At 43.3% G+C, this 18,801-nt stretch overlaps 1 protein-coding gene across 2 annotated transcripts in view; it reads left to right on the forward strand.

Moving 5' to 3' along the window:
- The first annotated feature begins 280 nt into the window (after window positions 1–280).
- Adamts18 (ADAM metallopeptidase with thrombospondin type 1 motif 18) overlaps window positions 281–18,801 on the forward strand; it is a 138,135-nt gene continuing 119,614 nt past the window's right edge. Inside the window, exons 1-2 of one of the 2 annotated variants that reach the window (XM_013071480.3) lie at window positions 281–554; window positions 3,220–3,536. In XM_013071480.3, coding sequence (XP_012926934.2) covers window positions 281–554; window positions 3,220–3,536 — 591 coding nt within the window. Of the gene's footprint in view, window positions 555–3,219; window positions 3,537–18,801 lie in introns of those variants that run through there. The other variant, XM_004842818.3, reaches the window with a different exon arrangement.

The following is an 18,801-nucleotide window of genomic DNA, read 5'->3' on the forward strand; positions in this document are numbered from 1 at the left end:
CTGGCGCTGCTTGCCCGAGCCTCAGACGCTCACACCGACCAGTCGGACGCACAGACGGGCGGGCAGGCGCGGGCAGAGCCTCCCGCCGCTCGCGCCGCAGCCCCGGCCGCTGGGGAGCCCCTGCATCCCGGAGCGCTACCGGCGCGGGGACGGGAGGAGGCCACGTGAGAGCAGCTCCCACCTGGCGCCGCACCTGGGCGCGCGGCCCGGCCCGGCCAGCGGGGAGAATGCGCGCCGCCCGTGCGCTCCGCCCGCCGCTCCCCGCCGCCCGCACCTGACCATGGAGTGCGCCCTCCTGCTCGCGTGCGCCCTCCGGGCCGCCGGCTCCGGCCCGCCCTGGGGCCCCGCGGGGCTGCGGCGCTGGGCCAAGGCAGGTGGCACGGAGGGGCGCGCGAGTGCGGGCTGTGGGGGGCGCCCCGGCCGCCCCGCGCCCCTCACGCGCGCGACGCCCCCTCTTCTCTTGCAGGCGCTCCAGCTGTGCTGCCTCTGCTGCGCCTCGCTCGCCGCGGCCTTAGCCAGCGACAGCAGTAGCGGCGGCAGCGGATTAAATGATGGTTCGTATTTGCTCCCTCCCCTGCCCCCACGAAGGGCCCTTGGGGGGTATTTGACCTTCTCACCCGCAAAAAGAGAAAAGACAGCGCAGGGCCTGGCCTGGCCTGGCAGGTGTCGCTGGCGTGGACAGGGCCCGCGTTTGGAGAGGAGGGTCGGCGAGCACCGATCCCAGAGATCCGTGCCTGAGCCTCAGGTCACATCAGTGAGGAAGGAAGTATTTTCCCTCCTTCACAGATGGCTTGCTAGGAAAAAATAACCCTAACCGTGGCGAGAAATTAAAAAGGAAGTGGACCCTGGCTAGGGAATTAATGGTCGAAAGGCTCCGTCCCTCGCTCCCTCGCTCCCTCGCTCGTCTCGTTCCTCCTGTGAAAGCCGCAGAAACTGAGTCTTAGGGTTGAGGCAATATGAGCCCCTTCCCGCCCACATCTTCCTCTTCATTTCCACTTCTGTTCCTTTTCTTCCTCCCCTTTCTCCTCTTCTCTACCCTTGTGTCACAGATGCCCAAAGACGGCTTTTAGAGAGAGGAAGACACCATCTTAGGTCTTGGAGTCTTTTTCTGTCTCCTGAGATTCCTCAGACACAAACTTCCACAACATTCTCCATTCTGTCGGTTATCAACTTCTCAATGGCGTCCAGAGGGGAAATCCTTCCTTCACTGTTTTCCACCAGCTACAGGGGAACAGTTGGCTCCTGACCCAAGCTGTCTAGCGTGTTGCTGTCTAATCCAGATTCCTTGGGGTTTTAAAATGTTCATCTTTGCAGGATTAACTCTTCTTGTCAGAGGGAGAGGGTCAAACTGGGACTGGGGGATATCAGAGAATAAGATGACAAGAGACGCACAGAAATGAGCTCTTGAGAAATTTACCTTTTGTCCGATCTGAGGCTGCTTGTCCCTCAGTGCAGGAAGATCCCTTTCGTCCCAGCCACCACCTGTAGAGACTTCACCTGTAGTGAGCGCCCAGATTCTGTACAGGGGATTCCAACTGCCTGAATGTAACCAACAGCCTAGTTATTCTGCTCTTGGAAACTAGTAGCAGGTGTCTTGAGGGTGGGGTGGTTAGGGCTCCCACATATCCAACTAAAAGCAGTCAGAATTTCAGATGATTTGGAACAAGGAGATAAATTACCGTGGAAGCTGTTGGTAAGATAGAGATGGTTTTCATAGTCAGGTCTGTCTTTGGTGGTAGGAGGAGGTGGGATTTTTCTAAAATGAGCCTACATTTCATCAAGAGACACTAGAAAGCAATGTATCAGAGATTTTTAAGAAAAGTGAAATATTATATGTCCCGCTCAGTCTTTTAAGGTGAAGAGAAAAGAATTTTTCCCCCTGATTTCTGAAATATACAGAGAGGAGGAGAAAATGAGAGAGGCAGGACTAAAAAACATGAGTTGCCCAAGCAATAAAAGTCACAGATGGTGCCTATGCAGAAAGAAACAGTCAAGAGCCATTGTCTTATTGGTTTTTGACACCGTGAGTCTAATTAGAATGTCACTCATTGATTCCTGCTAGCTACTTGTATTCTTTAGCTTTCAAAAAAATTATTTTTGGTTGTTGTTGTTGACTGTTTTGGGAAGATGGAAATTCCTCTTTTTATTTTCCCCCTGCTCTAGTAACCAAGGCCCAAGTGACTCAAACATGCCTCTTAGTTATTCGGAATCTTTCTAAACACTTTCCAAATTAGTTTCCCATTCTGTGCCTTGAAAGTGGAAATGCAGAGCAGTCTTTAGTGCTGGGAGGGAGGGCATGTTCCGAAGCTATTGGTGGGATGATGCTTTTCAGTTTCAATGTTTTGTGAGAGAAATCAGTGTGCTGCCGTTGTTTTTCCAAACAGCGAATTGTTTTGCAGCTCCCTCTCTTAGAACATGCAGCAATTAGTGCTGCTCCGGGGAGCAATGGTGCAGGTATTTCTAAACATGCCTTTCCAGGTGTCCCCTGGTTTGCCACGCCCCCTCCGACATGTCTGAGCAGTTTTGCACATTTCTGACAATTTGGAGGCATTTTTCTGCACACAGAGTATTTTAGGCTTCTGATTAAACACAATCACCTCTGAGAAAGCTCAGAGTAAAATGTTAATGGTGACACAGTGCCAACGTTTTATCATCACACATAAATATGGAAATATGAAGCTGCTGTTGCTTGTTAATGTCCCGGGGAACCATCTGAAGTTACTCACCACTGTGAATTACTAGCCATTTAAACTCTGCCCCCTAGAATATGCTTCCAATTCAGCCTTAACAAAAAGTTACTAATCCTCTTGAAAAAAAAAATTCCCATTTATTTACCTTTGAGGGTTTATATTAACTTTTTTCTTCCCAAATCCATTGCATATATTTGATTTAACTACGGATGGTTCCAAAGCCAGATATATAAAGAGCCCACTTCCTTCTCTAGGACTTGAAAGTCCTTTCCACAAGCATTCCTGGAGTTGGTCGAAATTATTCTTGACTTTTGGTTTCAGTGGGAATTACGGTGGCGGAGCTAATTGCAGGGAGAGCGGATTGTCCTCTTCCAGAGCTGCTCTGGGTTATGTTTGCTCTAGGACTTAGGTACCTGGTGATAGGGATCAAGTTATCTGAGCTGTCTGTTGCTCTTAGCCAGCTTGTTGGAAAGTGACCGTTTGGCATTGTGGGTTCTGGGTGCTGACAGCTCCACTTTTCCCATTGCAGATTACGTCTTTGTCACGCCAGTAGAAGTGGACTCGGGTGGGTCATATATTTCCCACGACATTTTGCACACCAGCAGGAAAAAGCGCTCGGCGCAGAGTGGCAGGAGCTCCTTGCACTACCGATTTTCAGCATTTGGACAGGAACTACACTTAGAACTGAAGCCCTCGGCGCTTTTGAGCAGTCACTTTATTGTCCAGGTACTTGGAAAAGACCGTGCTTCAGAGATGCGGGAACCTTCTGTGCGACGATGTTTCTATCAGGGATTTATCAGAAATGACAGCTCCTCTTCTGTGGCTGTGTCTACGTGTGCCGGCTTGGTAAGTGCACCCCAGTCCAGCCAAGCTGGGGCTTTTCCATTTTGCATGATTTGAATGAACAGATGTCTGCAATACTCAGTGCTCTTCCAGCCAAGTCCACACATTCACTGTCAGCTTTGATACTTATAATATTCTCAATTGAATTAATCTAATCTGCTCTCAGAAAAAAGGAAATATAATAGAACTTTAATGACCGTTTAGAACATTCTTTTGATGTTTAATGGTCTGGGCCTTTTTCATCCTCCATGTTTGAGACAGTCCCCAAGGAAATTAATTTGATGGATGCCATTCGCTCTGTAAAGTCTTGGGAGACCAGGCATTCTATAAATCTCACAAGCGGGATGCATCTACATCGCTTTTGAAATGGGAAAACTGTATTTCAATGCAGAATCACCTTCAGCAGCCCTGGTAGGCCCAACCTTCAACTTTCCTGAAGAGAAGCCTTTTGCTTCCTTCTAACTAATCTGTTGGTATTATCTTGCTTGCACGAGGCATCTTTTCAGGATGTGCCAGGATGTTTTCTTGAGGTGGCAGGAGCACGTGTGGCATCCAGGGTAGCAGCATATTTAAAACCATTTGGGACAAGTGCTATTTCCTCTCTGAGTATTCTTCGTCTGCTGAGTGTATTGGTGGAAGTGATACTTCACTCAGGAGTCAATCACATATACGAGGCAGTAAATGGTGTTCTGGGCTTTTGTTTCTTGTTACAATTGAAAAAGTCTTGGAATTACAGAAAAGCTCGTGAGAGAGCCACATGGTGACCACTATGTGGTGTGACCAGAAGGAAAATGTAAGAAGGCAGATAAGGGATGCGATTGGTAATATGTAGTGTGCACTGTGTCATGAGCAAGAGGAGCTGCTTAGGTGGGATGAATGGGGTGAATGTTCTCTGCTAGTAACTTTTAGTTCTCTTGTAACTGATTTTCATAGTGTGGCCTGAAATTCAGCTCAAACCTTTCATTATAACCACAGTCATGGTATTTGTTTTTTGATCTATTTAAAGTATAAAGTAAAAGCAATGATTTAACATTTCCAGCTAAGCTGGATCCATTTAAGTGAATATGCTTACTTGCTGCCTGTGTACATGGTTAGACACATCTGTGTGCACGCACGTGTGAATATGTCTTGGCGTTTTGTGTTGTTTGGTCATGGCACAACTCCTGCTGTTGTGTGGCATTTCTGCATGTCTGTCCCAGTATTCTAAAACCTTCATGGTTCAGGAGCTCCAGTCTAGTGCCTGAAACTGTCTCACCCCCATATACTCATGGTTAAGAGCAGTTTAGCTAGGTTCTAATTTTCACACCAGTGCTTGTTGGATCTTGGACAAGTTACTGAACTGAGTGCCTTAGTTTCTTCATCTCTAAAACGGGAATAACAAGAGCATTTACATTCCAGGACTGTGAGGTGGAATGACTTCCATGGGGGCTACTGGGGGAGCTCTTGGCTGTCCCTCTCTTGTTTCCCACAAAACTCAGCCTCTCGTGATTTGTGCTGTCAAACTCTAGAGTGATGGGAAATGTGATCCGTTGTCTCATGAGTAGATGGCAGGTTATTTCTCCTAAGGAAGAGATTTACGTTTCAACAGGGATCCAACTATCACCTAACATAGAAGAATGAGGGAGAAGTTTCCACCTTTCACAGGTGTGAAAGAAGTAATTGACAATCAGATCTGCCTGTGTCCAAGGCTGATTGGAAACTGGAATCTCCAGACTCAGGTTGTTCAAACAACCATGTGCTTAGATTTACCCCTCTAGGACTCAGTTTGTTCTGGTGAAGCATGTGAATTGATTTCTAAGATCATTACCATATCTAACCATCTGACTCTGATTATCCAATTTGTTGACATTGGCAGGGCTCATTTGATAAGCGGTAGCGAGAGAATCAAGCTTATCATTACCCCTTTCCATCCCCACCAAACAGCTGAAAGACATGTGCACTCATACTCAGAAAAATTATGAGAAGCAAAACAAAAGAGAGGAAAGAACCACAACTAACAAGCTGTGATACTGCGCAGTATTAACTTTTGTCACCTTGTGTTGACATATGATACATATACACAGATGTGCTAAATATAAATATTGCAAAAATCTTAAGAGTACTGTTTAATTTTCATCAATTTTCTGCCCCTGTAAGTACCAAACAGGGCATTTTAGTGTCCCTAGGAGCACCTCCTTGTCCTTTCTTTCCCCTTTACTACCAACCAGTGGTAACCAGTATCCTAACAACACTAAATATCAGGCCTATTTCAAAATTTTACATAAGTAGCATAATAAGGTAATCTTGGCCATGAAGGTTCTGCAGTGTTTCCACCTTCATCGTTGATTAACTATCAAATTGTTTTCCAGTTTAAAGTGGTTATGAACACTACTGCTGAACAATGATGCTGCCTTTCAGTGAGCTTAGGGACACATTCTGTTGGGTATGTGCCTAAGAATGAAGTAGCTGGGCTGTAGGGTGCTCATAGGTTTAGCTTTAGTACGTATTGGCAGTTCACTTTAAAGCAGTTGTACTCCCCTCCCTCTGTCAGTGTAGGAGATTTCTGGTTGTTCCACATCCTCATCAGCACTTGATATTGTCTGTCTTTTCCATTGTAGCCAGCCTATAGGCGTGAAGTGGTACTCTATTATAGGGTTAGTTTGCATTATTCTGATGGTTAATGAAGCTGAGTACCTTCTCTTGAGCTGATTTGCTTTCTCTATCCTCTTTTGTGATTTGTGTCATAATTGGACAAGAAATAATACATATATTTTCAGCCTAAATCGTGGTATGTATTTTTTTTTCCTCTGAATAGAAATAAGAATTCTGAACAAAAACATTTGGTTCAACTTATCTTCTTATGGCGACAAATCTCCAAAAATGCATTTATTTGCTTTTGAAAAATGATCAAATGAAAACAGCGAGATCACTCGAGATAGCACCTGAAGGGACATTTCATCAAGAACACTGACAGACTGAGAATAGAAGAGAGACAGCCAAGTCAGGAGGAAGGGCGTCTTCACCATTCTGGCTGCCCATACACATTGCTCAGCTTCTTCGGCCAAGCAGGGCCTCATAATACAGCAACAGTAATGGATCCAAGACAGTGCAAATGACTCGAGAGTTCAGGAAAGGGACTTGTGCCTAACAGACTTGTTACAGGGACGCATCAGAGTTAATGACCCAGAGGAGTTAATGTGCTCTTCCTCAGTACAGACCCTGACACAAGGTGAATGAGATCACGAGCCACCTCAACACCTTGATGCTGATTTTTAAGAGTGGGGATGGACCACTCGCCTCAGGATCCCTCAAGATGTATGCGGTGCTATTAGAAAAGTAATGTGTCCATTCTGAATGACTCGGCAAAGTACCTGTAGGAAAACTCCCCATTAGATTAACTGCCAAGAAAACCCCAGAAGAGAAGGAGAAAGGGTAGAAGGGATAGAGCAGTGAAATGTCTATGTACAGACATACAGGCAAACGTGCATACATACTCCAGCTGGCATTTTTCACATAGGGAGTTTGCCTTGATAACTCAGAATTAACTTCTGTTTAAAATATTTGTAATTTTTCTTAAAGTGCACCCTGCACCCCCACCCCAACCTGACAGGCTCATTTCATTCAGGAGTTGAGTAGGTTGGAATGATTCATAAAACTTCCCTTCCTTACTCTTGTCTCTCCTTAGGGTTGGTGGTGGCAGGGTTGCTTTTTCAATTCTGAATGCCTTTTCTAGGCCACCGCTGCCCTCTGTACCTGGCAACCTTCAATCCTATGGAAGTTTTTGGATTTGCCCCTTTTGTCCCATATTTGCAGGGTTGCAGATAAAGCAAAGCTGATCACTGCCTGCCTTGTGTGTCCTTTCTGCTGTGTCTGGCCTGCCCCTGGCCACTACAGTGATGGAAAGGTCATCATAGCCAGGAAGCCCCTGCCATTGGAGGGAGATGTCATCTTGCTGTTGAACTACAACTGACTTAGGGTTTCCCCACGTGTTCCTTGATTTTGTTTTCTGAGAAAATGAATCTGTATCTTTCTTCCTGTGCACTTGGAGATCTAAGAGATTTTTCTGCCCTAAAATACTTCGGTGATTTTTTTTTTGTTAGGATCAGTGACTTAGAGTGTGATCAACTTGGTTAGCTTCATTTGAGGCACTGAGTGTGTCAATTTCTTTACTTGCCACTAAAGCTCAGGGAGGCCAGATCCACAAATGGGCACTTTTAATTCTGCACATGATTTTGATGCATACATTTGAGGACCATTTAGGTGAAATGCGTGTAATTTTGAAAGTTACTAGAAAGACACATTGAATGGTCATTATTTCATCTAGCCACTGTTTATCTGTCACTGGGGTATCGGACACTACTCGGAGCACAGTGGACAAAACTACAAATATGGTGGCTGCCGGAACCAGTCACAGACATAAATCTAGGGTAGAAGGTGCGGTGGGGCATTTAGATGTGCACATGGCTGTTTTCTTGTGAACCAACTGGGGCTCCACAGATCTCAGGAACAAAGAGCTCATACGGTGTGGTTTAGAAATGGGGGAGCTGGTGGAGTGAGGCCCCAAATGCCCCTTTTAGAGCTTTACCATGCACATCAGCATATTAGTCCGAAAAGTCCTACAATCATGACATTTGCTTAACTCTGTGTAAACCTAGACTTTCCCTAGCTTATTTTATAATGCAAAAAAGTTGTTTTTTCTTTTTCTTTTTTTTTTTTTTTTGAGGCACATCTCTTCACAGTTTGGTGACAAGAAAAGCATCAAAGCAATGATTCCCCCGAAAGGCATAATATTGTGTATTGCTTCTTTATATACACAGGAATAAGAGATATTCGAGAAATAAAGGAGTTTCATAGTCATGTAAGTTCAGGAAATTTTGGTTTCAAGCAAGTTAAGTATTTTTACTGTAACAGGCTTTCTGCATTTCAATATGCTCTGTGTATGCTATGATGCTTCAAGAGATAGGCCCAATACTAACTTGACCACCCAGCCCCCTCTTTTCTAGACCATACTTCTATCAACATCTTGTAGCAAAGTTCTGTGTTTCACTATTAAAGAGCAATTTCCAGGGCTAAGGTCTTTGTTTTTCTTTTGTTTTGTTTTGTTTTTGGTACGGGGGATCAAACTCGGGTCCTTGCGCTTGCCAGGCAGGTGGCGGAACCACTGAGCTAAATCCCCAGCCCTCCTAAGGTCTTTGTTGGTACCTGACATATCCGACAGCACCCATTTCCAGCTAGGGAATGCACTCTCTGCTTAAGGAACACTGAACCCAGCTCCAGGCTTTAGATGATCAGTGATCAGACCCGCACAAACTGCCCCTTACCTTGCGTGCCCTCCCAGCTGTGCAACATGGCTTTGTTTACCTTTGAGGACCCCAGTGAGCGCCCAGCTGCTGAGAGAAGCAGATGCCCCGCTGCTCCTGTTGGACCTTTGGATCCAGGGTGCTCGACATCCACTTCATCTTCAGTTCCCAACGCACCATCCAATTTTGTCCCTTGGTTTCCACGCCCTTTCTCTTTTTCTTTGTCCCCAACAATGAACCCTTAAGTGGCATTTGTTTCTTCTCCATGGCTGGCTGCTCTAATGTCCCCATTGTGTTTCTTTAGTGGTGGGCTTTTCAGACTAGGACTGCAGTGACCCATTCGCCAGAGAGCCCAGGCCCTTGCAAGGAGCTTTGGAAGCAAGTGGATTTCCAAAGGCTGCAGGGCCACTTTGATCTCTCCTTTTCAAAAGTATTTTATGACTCAGAAAGCTCAGTCACTGAGTGGTCTGTTGCTGGTCACTGCCTGCCAAGTAGTCTTTAGAAGGCTGATTTCCATTCATAAAAGGGCTGAAGTTAAATAACCTTGGTCCATGGCTCTGCTGTCTTAAAGGCCTTGTTAGCTCCCAGGGGTTTTTTGAATTACAAATACCCTGCTGGAACCCCGTGGTCACTGGAGAGGATCATGTGAAGGTAAGGATTAGACTGCGTTGTACTTACACGTTTTTTGATACTATCTGCCCCAAATCAGAGCTGTTTCTTAGGCTATTACTCAATTCATCAAGGACAAAAAGACTTTTTAAAAATTACCTTGGCTTCTCTCCTCTGTGTCCTGCTCAGACACAATTTGTGAAGGGTATTGTATGCATTTAACAACACTTTCAAGAAAATGCCAGACCAAATTCTTCAGAACACCAGTGCGGTGAAGTCCAGTCTGAGTGGTTCACACAAAGGTCTGAAAGCCCCATCCTCCTCCCCAAGTTGTTTGCCTGTCCAGGGATGGCCTCTGGGGCATCCTGCTCCCCAGGCTCCTGAGTCTGGGCCTCAGTTTCCTCATCTGTAAAGTGGACGTGGATGTGGTCCTTCCCTTTCCTAGGGCTGGGAAGCTGTGTGCTGAGCGCTTGACTGTCTGCCCAGTAGGAGCGCCACACTTGACTGTTCCCAACTTTGAACTTTGAGATGGTCTGGGCAGGAAAGGGCCATCGCACGTCCCTCTTCCCAATCCTGAAGGCTTTTCAGGCCTGTCAGGAATGGGAAAAAACACTTAAGGGTTGGCAACCATCCTGGTGGGAATGCTGGAGGTTGTAAGGAGACTAATCACTGCTTTATCAACTAAGAAGGAGAAAATGAGAGAAAGGGGAAGAGTCAAAGAGGATGATCAACAAATAGATCACAATTTAGATAAATTCCCAGTTGATAAAGCAGTGTGTGTCGTGGTGGGCGACCCAGACGCCGACTCTTGCCTGCATTCACTGTCATGACCCAGGTAAATTATTCCCCTCTCCAAGCCTAATTTCATCATTGGCAAGATGGGAATTCTGATAATAATTCCTCTACCCTTGGGTTTATGGATGTTTGAGTGAAAGAAAAATACTGTACGTGAATGCTGAAGACAGTGCCTGTCACATAGTGATAATATTGGTATCTATAAACTTATCTGAGAAACTGAACTTTGAAGTTCTCCAAAATTTGACAGTTTTGGAATCCCAGCATAACGTCAGTAGTGAGAAATTCCATGCCTGACTTCCTGTGACGGGTTGCAGTCAAAATGTAGGTGTGCTAAAATATTACACAGAATGACCTTCGGGCTCTGTGTACAAGGTGTATTTAAAATGCAAATGAATTTCATGTCTAGGCATATCTCACCAAGACTTGCAAATATTCCAAAATGTTAAAAAATACAAATCGCTCCAGTCCCAAGTATTTCTTTTTTAAATGGGTTTTCTTACTGTGTTGCCAGGGCTGGCCTCAAACTCATGATCCTCCCACGTCAGCCTTCCAAGTAGCTGGAATTACAGGCCTGTGCCACTGCACTTGGCCCAAGTGTTTCAGATAAAGGTACTCAACTTGTATTGTAATGGTTTAGTAATAATCTTTGCAAACCATCCATAAAGGAGTTTTCAAAATTACCTAATGCTAATCCTTACCACCCACCAGCAGCACAGACTTTTGGCCTAGATAAAAAATAGTATTTATTGAGCACTTAGGGCTATTAGAACAGGAGGCATTGAGAGGGAGCCTCAGCTAAGGTATAGAGTCAGCTGTTTGAATATTTAACTGCCAATTGGCATATCAATATTTAAGGTGTGAAGTAGCAATTTTTAAAATAATTATTAATGTGTATTAATTATACACATTGGTGAGAGTCCCTGTGACGGGCCCATACATGACACACCTGCATCTGTCACCTGCCCGTTCTCTCTTAGTCCCTCCACTGAAAGGACCAATGATTTTATTGTGATTATTTTTTAGACACGCACTTCAAAAAGATGTGGGCACCATGAAAAGTAAGTTAGTATGTTCAGGCCCCACCTCTGAAATTCTGTCTGTCCTGGAGACAGCATGATGCCCGTGTTTTATACAGGCAAGAAGGGCTTCACAAATGGTCCCACTGGGCCCTTGTGACCAACTGTAAATTGTTGGCCTAAAGGGGACTTGAACCTTCTCAGGGTGAACAGGATGGCTTGAACTTCTTTTAGAAAATTGTTTTTGTTTTAAGGACTGCCTCACACCACATGAGCCTGACTGTGTGTGCACAGGGTTTCTGTTGGTTGTGAATCTGGGATAATTTTTCTAACGTATCTTTACCTCTCTTTTTCCACTCATTCTTTTTCCCTTTATTCTCTTTGTTCCTCTCTCCACCTTCCTTTTTTCCCTGTCTTCCTCCTCTCCCTCCCTTCTCTTTTTCCTATATCCACTTTTTCTTTCCTTCTCCCTTCCCTGATCCTCTCTCTCCCTTGCTTTCTCTCTTCCCTCTTTATACTAGCACTGGTTGGCTTTCAGTGAGGATCCAAGATGTCCAACTACGTTATCACGATTCCCTTTCTCCCTCATTCTTTCAACAGTGCTTGCCCCCACTGCACTCCTCCTGCACACAGTGCCTCCTGAGTTCCAAGACATGTGGAACGTCTCCTTAGGTACCTGGTGCCTCCTATGAGTTTGTCAACGATAACACCACCCTTGCAACCTATGTCATAGCCATGAACAAGTATGTGAGATTCTGGGCTTTCTTTACCCTCTCACCTGTCTATATGCCTGAGGGGGCCACACTGAATTTAACTTTGTTTCAGAACAAGACAAACTGCTATTTTTCTTTGTGCACTGACATGTGAATTAATGCATAGAAATAGGTCTAGAATGAAGCATACCAAACCCAGTTTGAAATTGAGTTTGAAATTCTTTTGAAACCATATTTATTTCTGACACACATGTGCCTTGTGTGTGCAGGTGTGTCTAAAAGATACATAAGTTGTATCAGTACTTTTCCCAAAGCATCTCTTTGGTAGTGGTGGGAAGTTTAAAAATAATGTATATCTTAGTGTTCTTTTCTTATTGCTATTTATAGATCTATGTTACTCTCTTAACTACTGCATATTTGATTATTCCCTTTTGGCTACTATGTTTATTTCCAGGACTTTTTTTGTTATGGCCAAAACCATGAATATCTATCTACCTATGTGTGTGTGTGTATATAAATATATATATGTGTGTGTGTGTGTGTGTGTATGTATGCTGCGCGTCATAGTTGTATGCAATTCTATATTTTATGAAAGGGAGAGGGACAAGTCTGTACTTTGTAGAAAACTGAGGTGTCAGATGCATACGGGCTATTAGCTATGGACGGGGATTTACTTGCTTATATTGGCATGAGCCAGCCAATGTCTCTATCACTATTATTTTGGTGGTACAACATGCAAAGCTACTGAGAACCCATTTCATCCTGGTTTTTCATGAGCCTAAAACAGTAGTTTAGAATAGTTCCTTCCAGCAGAGCATGTGCTGGTAAAATTGCATGGTTTCCCACCATTAGCAATAAACAGTTTAAGAGAAAATGGTACCAATTAATTCCTGACGTCCAAAAATAAACAGGCCTAATGACAGAACTGCACATTAGGGCTTTTGTGACTAAAAATATTTGCTTGGATTTTGCACACAACACTGTCCACAAATCCAGGAGTTCTTCAGCTGCATCAAGCTATTCCCATGAAAGCCCGTTCCCACGATTTTTCTATCCAATTACAGAGCAGAATACACCCAAATGCCATAACAGAAGTCTGATGAGAGCTCTGTCTGGGGAGTATGTTCACCTCTCCTGAAGGCACTCCTTTGATGTAGCTGAGGATTTCATTTTCAGCAGAATTCTTTTGATTGCTTATTCATGCCACTGGGCTTTGGAGTATTTTATCTGCCCTGTTACCACTCCAAGTCAAGGGCCTGTGTTCTAATATAAATTGTATAGTGCACATCACTAATTTACAAGAAAGTCAGCTTTGTGTGCCCCCTTATTTGACAGACGGCCACTTGAAAGAGACTGAGATAAGCTGGTAAAAGAAGATTAGCTGGGCCGACTTACCGAGTTCCGTAACATGTATGTTTTAGGATCTATGGGCTCACCCTGTGATTTACAATTCTCCATCTCCCTTTCCTACTTTACCTTGTGGAGGCAAATGAAACAAAATTAATTATTCATGGTTAAATAATGAATGCAGTACTCTTCAACTTGAATATTGAGTCTGGGTCTATTTTATATGAGTCAGAGATGTGATTAAAAGGAAATAGTTAAATGCACTGCCAGTTTTCAATATGCTAATGTAGATCTCTGCATCTTAGGGCTTTGTGGCCCTTATTTTCTAGTAAAATGCTTTGGAAAGAATGAATTCCTCTCTTGTCATAGGCTTTCTTTTGTGCATAAAACAAATACAGTATTAATCTCTGTTTAGGATGATGTGCTTGGCACTGTCATTTCTAACTAAAATGTCTAGTCTAGAAGAGTGATCCGTATGTAGCTCAGGGTACTATATAAGACCTGGACGTAGATGTTCAGATCCAGCCCAGACTGGTTAAAGCCTAGTGTCTGAGGAAGGGACCCAGACATCTGTGTTCTTTCAAGAATTCCCGGGAGGTTTTAAAGCACAGCCAAGTTTGAGAAACTGATCTAGGTAAGTGCAGGGAGTTCAGGCTGTTACCATCTTAGAAATGCCTTTTGCAATGGTTTGCAGTGGAAGGCCGGTATGTTAAAATGCATGGAACTTTAGAAGCCCATCTCTCTCACTTCTTAGTGTTGTGACCTTGAGGAAGTTACTCTTTTGGATGACATTGTATTTCAAAATAATTTTAGACCTGCAAGAACTTGCAAAAACAATACAGAGAGATCCCATGTACCCTTCACCCAGTTTTGGGAAGTAATTGAACCGAGAATCTAGTTTTCTAGTCTTTAATGTGGAGATTTTTAAAAAATCAAAAGGGTTGTTGTGAAAATTAAATGAGATAATGTATAAAAAATGTAGAAGGTAGAATTCTAAGATGGGCCCCGTATTCCTGGCCCCATGTATGTATACTTCTTCCCAGTTACTCATTGCTGATCTAGCTATTCTAGCTATTGCTGTGAAAGGATTTTACAGATGTAATTAAAGCTCCAAATTAGTTGACCTGAAAATAGGAAGTATTTTTTTTTTTTTTTTTTAGGAAAATCTGACATACTCTCATAAGCTCTTAAAATCCTGGTCTGGTTCACAGGCAGACATCAGAGAGGGCCAAGAAAAGCTTTTCTCTTGTGGGTGCTGGATGTGGAAGGGGCTATATCACAAGAAAAGGATCAGCTTCAAGGAGCTGAGTAGCCTGTGACTAATAGCCAGCAAGGAAATAGGGCTTGGGTCCTCTTCTCAGAAGGAAATGAATCCTGCCAGGATCCTGAATGAGCTTGGAAGTTGATTCTTTTCCAGAACTTCCATGAAGGGACCCAGCCTGGCTAACATCCAGACTTTGACCTTAGGAAAACCTGCGCAGAGAATTTGATCATGCTGTATTCACACTTCAGACTTGCAGAGCTGTGAGTTGGTAGCAGGAGGTTTCAAAGTCCCTTCTGTGTGATCAGTTTGCTGAGGAGCAATGGAAAAGAGATACAGAAAATGTCTGAGGGGCTTAGTCTGGAGCAAGTGCTCAGCACATGGTGAGTGTCTTCCCTTTTCCAGTTCCTGGTCATCTTAAATTATCTGGTTAACTACTGTCCTACCTGTGGGGCAGGTGAGACAATAGGTCTAAGGGGAAGAAGCAAGTTCAGTAAGATACTCACTATTCAAAATTGCTTAGGACTGCCACCTGCCTCGCAAGCACAAGGTCCCGAGTTCAATCCCCAATACCAATAAAACGAAACAAAAAAAATTGCTTAGGAAATTGTTATATTCAGTATGGGGTTCTGCACCAGGCCTTCACTGATAATTTAGGGTGGCTAATTCTTTCTCACAGAGTGGGTAAGATGCCAGTAGCATCCCTGATTGTGTCAGCCAAAAATATCTCTAGTCACAGACAAGTATCCCTGTGGGGCATAGTCGTTCCCGGCTGAGAACCAGTGATATACCACAGTCACAAGTTGGCTTCAGCAGTAAAATGAATTTATGCCCGTTACATTTTTTCTAGAGTATACGTGTTGTTGATTTCAGGGACCTTAACAGTGATTTCTATATAGGGTTAAATTTCCTATATCCAAAATGCTTAAGATCAAAAGTTTTTCAGATTTGGGACTTTTTGTTTGCATAGGCCTTATTGGTAGAGTGTTCCTAACTTAGAAGATCCAAACCACAGCACAAAATGCTCCAAAGTCTAAAACTTTTAAAATGTCATGTCCAAATGCCAAAATGTAAGATTACAGAGCATTTTGGATTTTTGGTTTAGGGATACTCAAACCTGTTCCGTACCTGACTTTGAGGAACTTAGCTGCTGAGGCTGTCGGAATGGAGCATGAGGATTGGGGGTAGATTGGATGGCAGCAGAAAAACCATCTGGGAATGTTTTAAAAAATGTGTATTTGCTTTTGAATTTCACAGCATGCCGACCCAGACTACTGAAAATAACTGGGTCTCTAAAGAAACAGAGATATATTTATAATAAAATTTACCCCAGCATTCTTATGAGGAAGGGGGCCTAACCATATGGGTGTAGATTAGAAATGTGGATTCTATTTTTGGGTTTGCAGTTGACCTAAGATCAAAGTTAAATGTCTTGTGTATTCTCTTGGCCTTTAAAATAGGGGCAATGGGCAGTTCTGGTAATGCAATAAAGAGTGTTTTCTGTCCTTTGTGAGTGTTTGCTCTTGCTGAGAACCTTGTAAAGGTATATTAGATTCTTCTATTGCCTGTAGTTGGGCCATTTACACATTTATGCATTTTAAATTATCCATGGCACTTACAGAGGAAAGGAAGCTCTGTTTTATTGAAATGTGAAGCATGGAACTTAATTTTCTCATATGCATAGATTCACCAGCTGCCCTACTAATTTTTAACCTCTTTCATGCCTTCCTTAAAAAGACCCAGTTGTCAACAGTGAGTATGTAGCACAGTGGTATTTATATAATTTGCAGTATTGTCTAAGTTACTCAGTCTCTTCATAAACATTCCAGGTAAGCAAAGGCAAAGTCACTTTGGGGCGTGGATCCCTAGCTGCCAGTAACTATTTGTCATTTCTTCCATTCTTTTTCTCCTTCCTCTGTCCTATCCACCCATTCACCTACCTTTCTAATCCCAAAGCATTTATCCCTAGCTCATTATGTGCCTTAACATTTTGATAAACCATGAGAATACAGAAATGATAACGTTGCTCCTAATTCAGTGATAGTCCAGTGTGAAGGAAAGGAGTAATGGTGTCATGAATATAAACTCTTAAGACAGTGCAACAAAATTAACATTATATGTAAGAAATATAATGGGAGCATGTGAGACTGATTTTGAATATGACGGGGAAACTGCATATGTTTGCCCTTGAAGATATATTTATAAACACCAGGTAATCTTATGCCCGAGTCCAGGTATGTTTTATTGCTCACAGCTCCAATTAAAGTCTGCCCAGTTCTGACCATTTCTTTTGACCCCCACTGCCGTTGTGGTCTCTTCCTTGGACTCCTGCAGCAGCTTCCTGTCTGATTTCTCTCTTGCATCTCTTGTGTCATATCTATATTATAGCAGACACATCACCCAACTCTTCTCCTGCCACTTTTGGCTTCCCTTTGAGCAGAGCATGTAATCTGATGTACTTACCATGGGCCACAGGAAGGCCCTACATGATTGGGCCTCTTCAAATGAACTTCCTGACTCTCCTACCACTATGTACCCTGTCCCAGCTCTTCAGATCTCCACCACCTTTGAACGTCCCACAGGCTCCTACCTCAGTGCCTTTGAATGCTCTTCCCCCCAGATTTCTCCTGCACTTCCCGCAGTTATCTGTACAGATGTCATCATTTCAGAAAGTTCTTCCTGACACTTCCAACACTCCCTACTCCCTTCCTTGGCTTTATTTTTCTTTTTATTCTTTATCACTCTGCTCTTGATTTGCATATACTTCCTTCCCCTTTCAATACCAGCTCCAGAAGGGTTGGGGCTTTATCTCTGCTATTCACTGCTGTATTTCTAGTAACTAGGATAGTCTCTGGCAAACAATAGACACACAAATATTTTGTACATAAATATGTATGATATTCTGGCAATTTAGAAACACATGACTCATTTCTATGTTTGGAATACATCATGAATTTGATGTTTCTCATTCACTCATTCATTGGGAAAAAGATCTTCCATGTGGGATTTCAGAAATGAAATTGTAAGTGGCCAGAATCCATTTTCACAGTCTTTTGATAACATTGCAGCTGTCCTTGTGGATCTACCCTCCCTACCTCTCCCTCAAATTCCTCTGATTTGGATAGAGGTGGTGTATTTTCCACAGTGACAATCAGAAGGTCAGATATCCTTGACTAGAGTGATTGGTTTAGAGACAAAATATAACATGATCAGAGCTAATAAAATCAAATTCTGGGACACGTCGGGGTAGAAAGGAAAGGGAATGAAAGACTAGAGTTGCTGGTCATCATCTTGCCACTAGAGAGTGGGATAATAACAGTCCTGATAACCAGCTCTGCCTGAAACTAAAGTACTTGGAGACTTTCAAATAGATGAACCACAACACGCTCTTTAAAAAAAAAAAACTATTTCAGCTTTAGTTTTTAACACTTTGAAATGAAAATGCAAACTATGTTAGAAGTGAGTGATCTATGGACACTTTCTGCAAAGAGCTCCTAGTCTCGTAGAGGACCTAGGTAGGCAGAGGACAACAAGCACATTGAGTGTGGAGTGGGTAGCAGGTAAATGCAATGGGCAGTTTGCCCATACACTGCGTGATTTGACGCTTCATTGGTTGCAATGCCCACACCCAGAGTATTGTAGCATCGAACACTGTCAATACTGTGCCTAGCAGTGCATCTTGGGTACACTGTCTGTCTTCTGGAGTCACTAGTTTGTGTGTCAGTCCTCCTGTTACACACCTCTCTGTGTCTGTCAGCAACAACTGCAGATACTTTAAGGCAGTGAATATAAGTGGGCACATTATCTTCCTGTCAGTGAGCAGCTGCAGAAGACAGAGACTTCATGGCTGGCATAGAGGATGACTTCACACTCTGTAGCCACTTTTAACTGATTTCTTTGATTTGTTTGGAGGGTTACATGCGGGGTAATGTTTTAAACCAAGAATGCTTATCAGTGAACTACATTTGCTCAACTTTCATATGCAGCTCATTTGTGTCTTTGAAGATATTTATTTTAGTGAATCTAATTTTAGTATGTGGATTTTTTATTTTGAAATAGTGACAACAGAAATTATTTTTTCCCCATGAAAGCTTCTGTTTCTTTTTTGTGATGCATGGGACTCTACCTCCTCTTTGCTCTAGTGTAATGCTGTCCAGTGGAAACAGTGCAAGCTAATATGTGTAATTTTAAAGCAGCTGGTGGCCACATTAAAGAAAGGAGAAAGACGTGAGTGAAATTTAGGTT

Source organism: Heterocephalus glaber, unplaced genomic scaffold, assembly GCF_053883595.1.
Source record: "Heterocephalus glaber isolate CG9 unplaced genomic scaffold, H.glaber_assembly_v1.0 deba00000071, whole genome shotgun sequence".
Classification (NCBI taxonomy): domain Eukaryota; kingdom Metazoa; phylum Chordata; class Mammalia; order Rodentia; family Bathyergidae; genus Heterocephalus; species Heterocephalus glaber.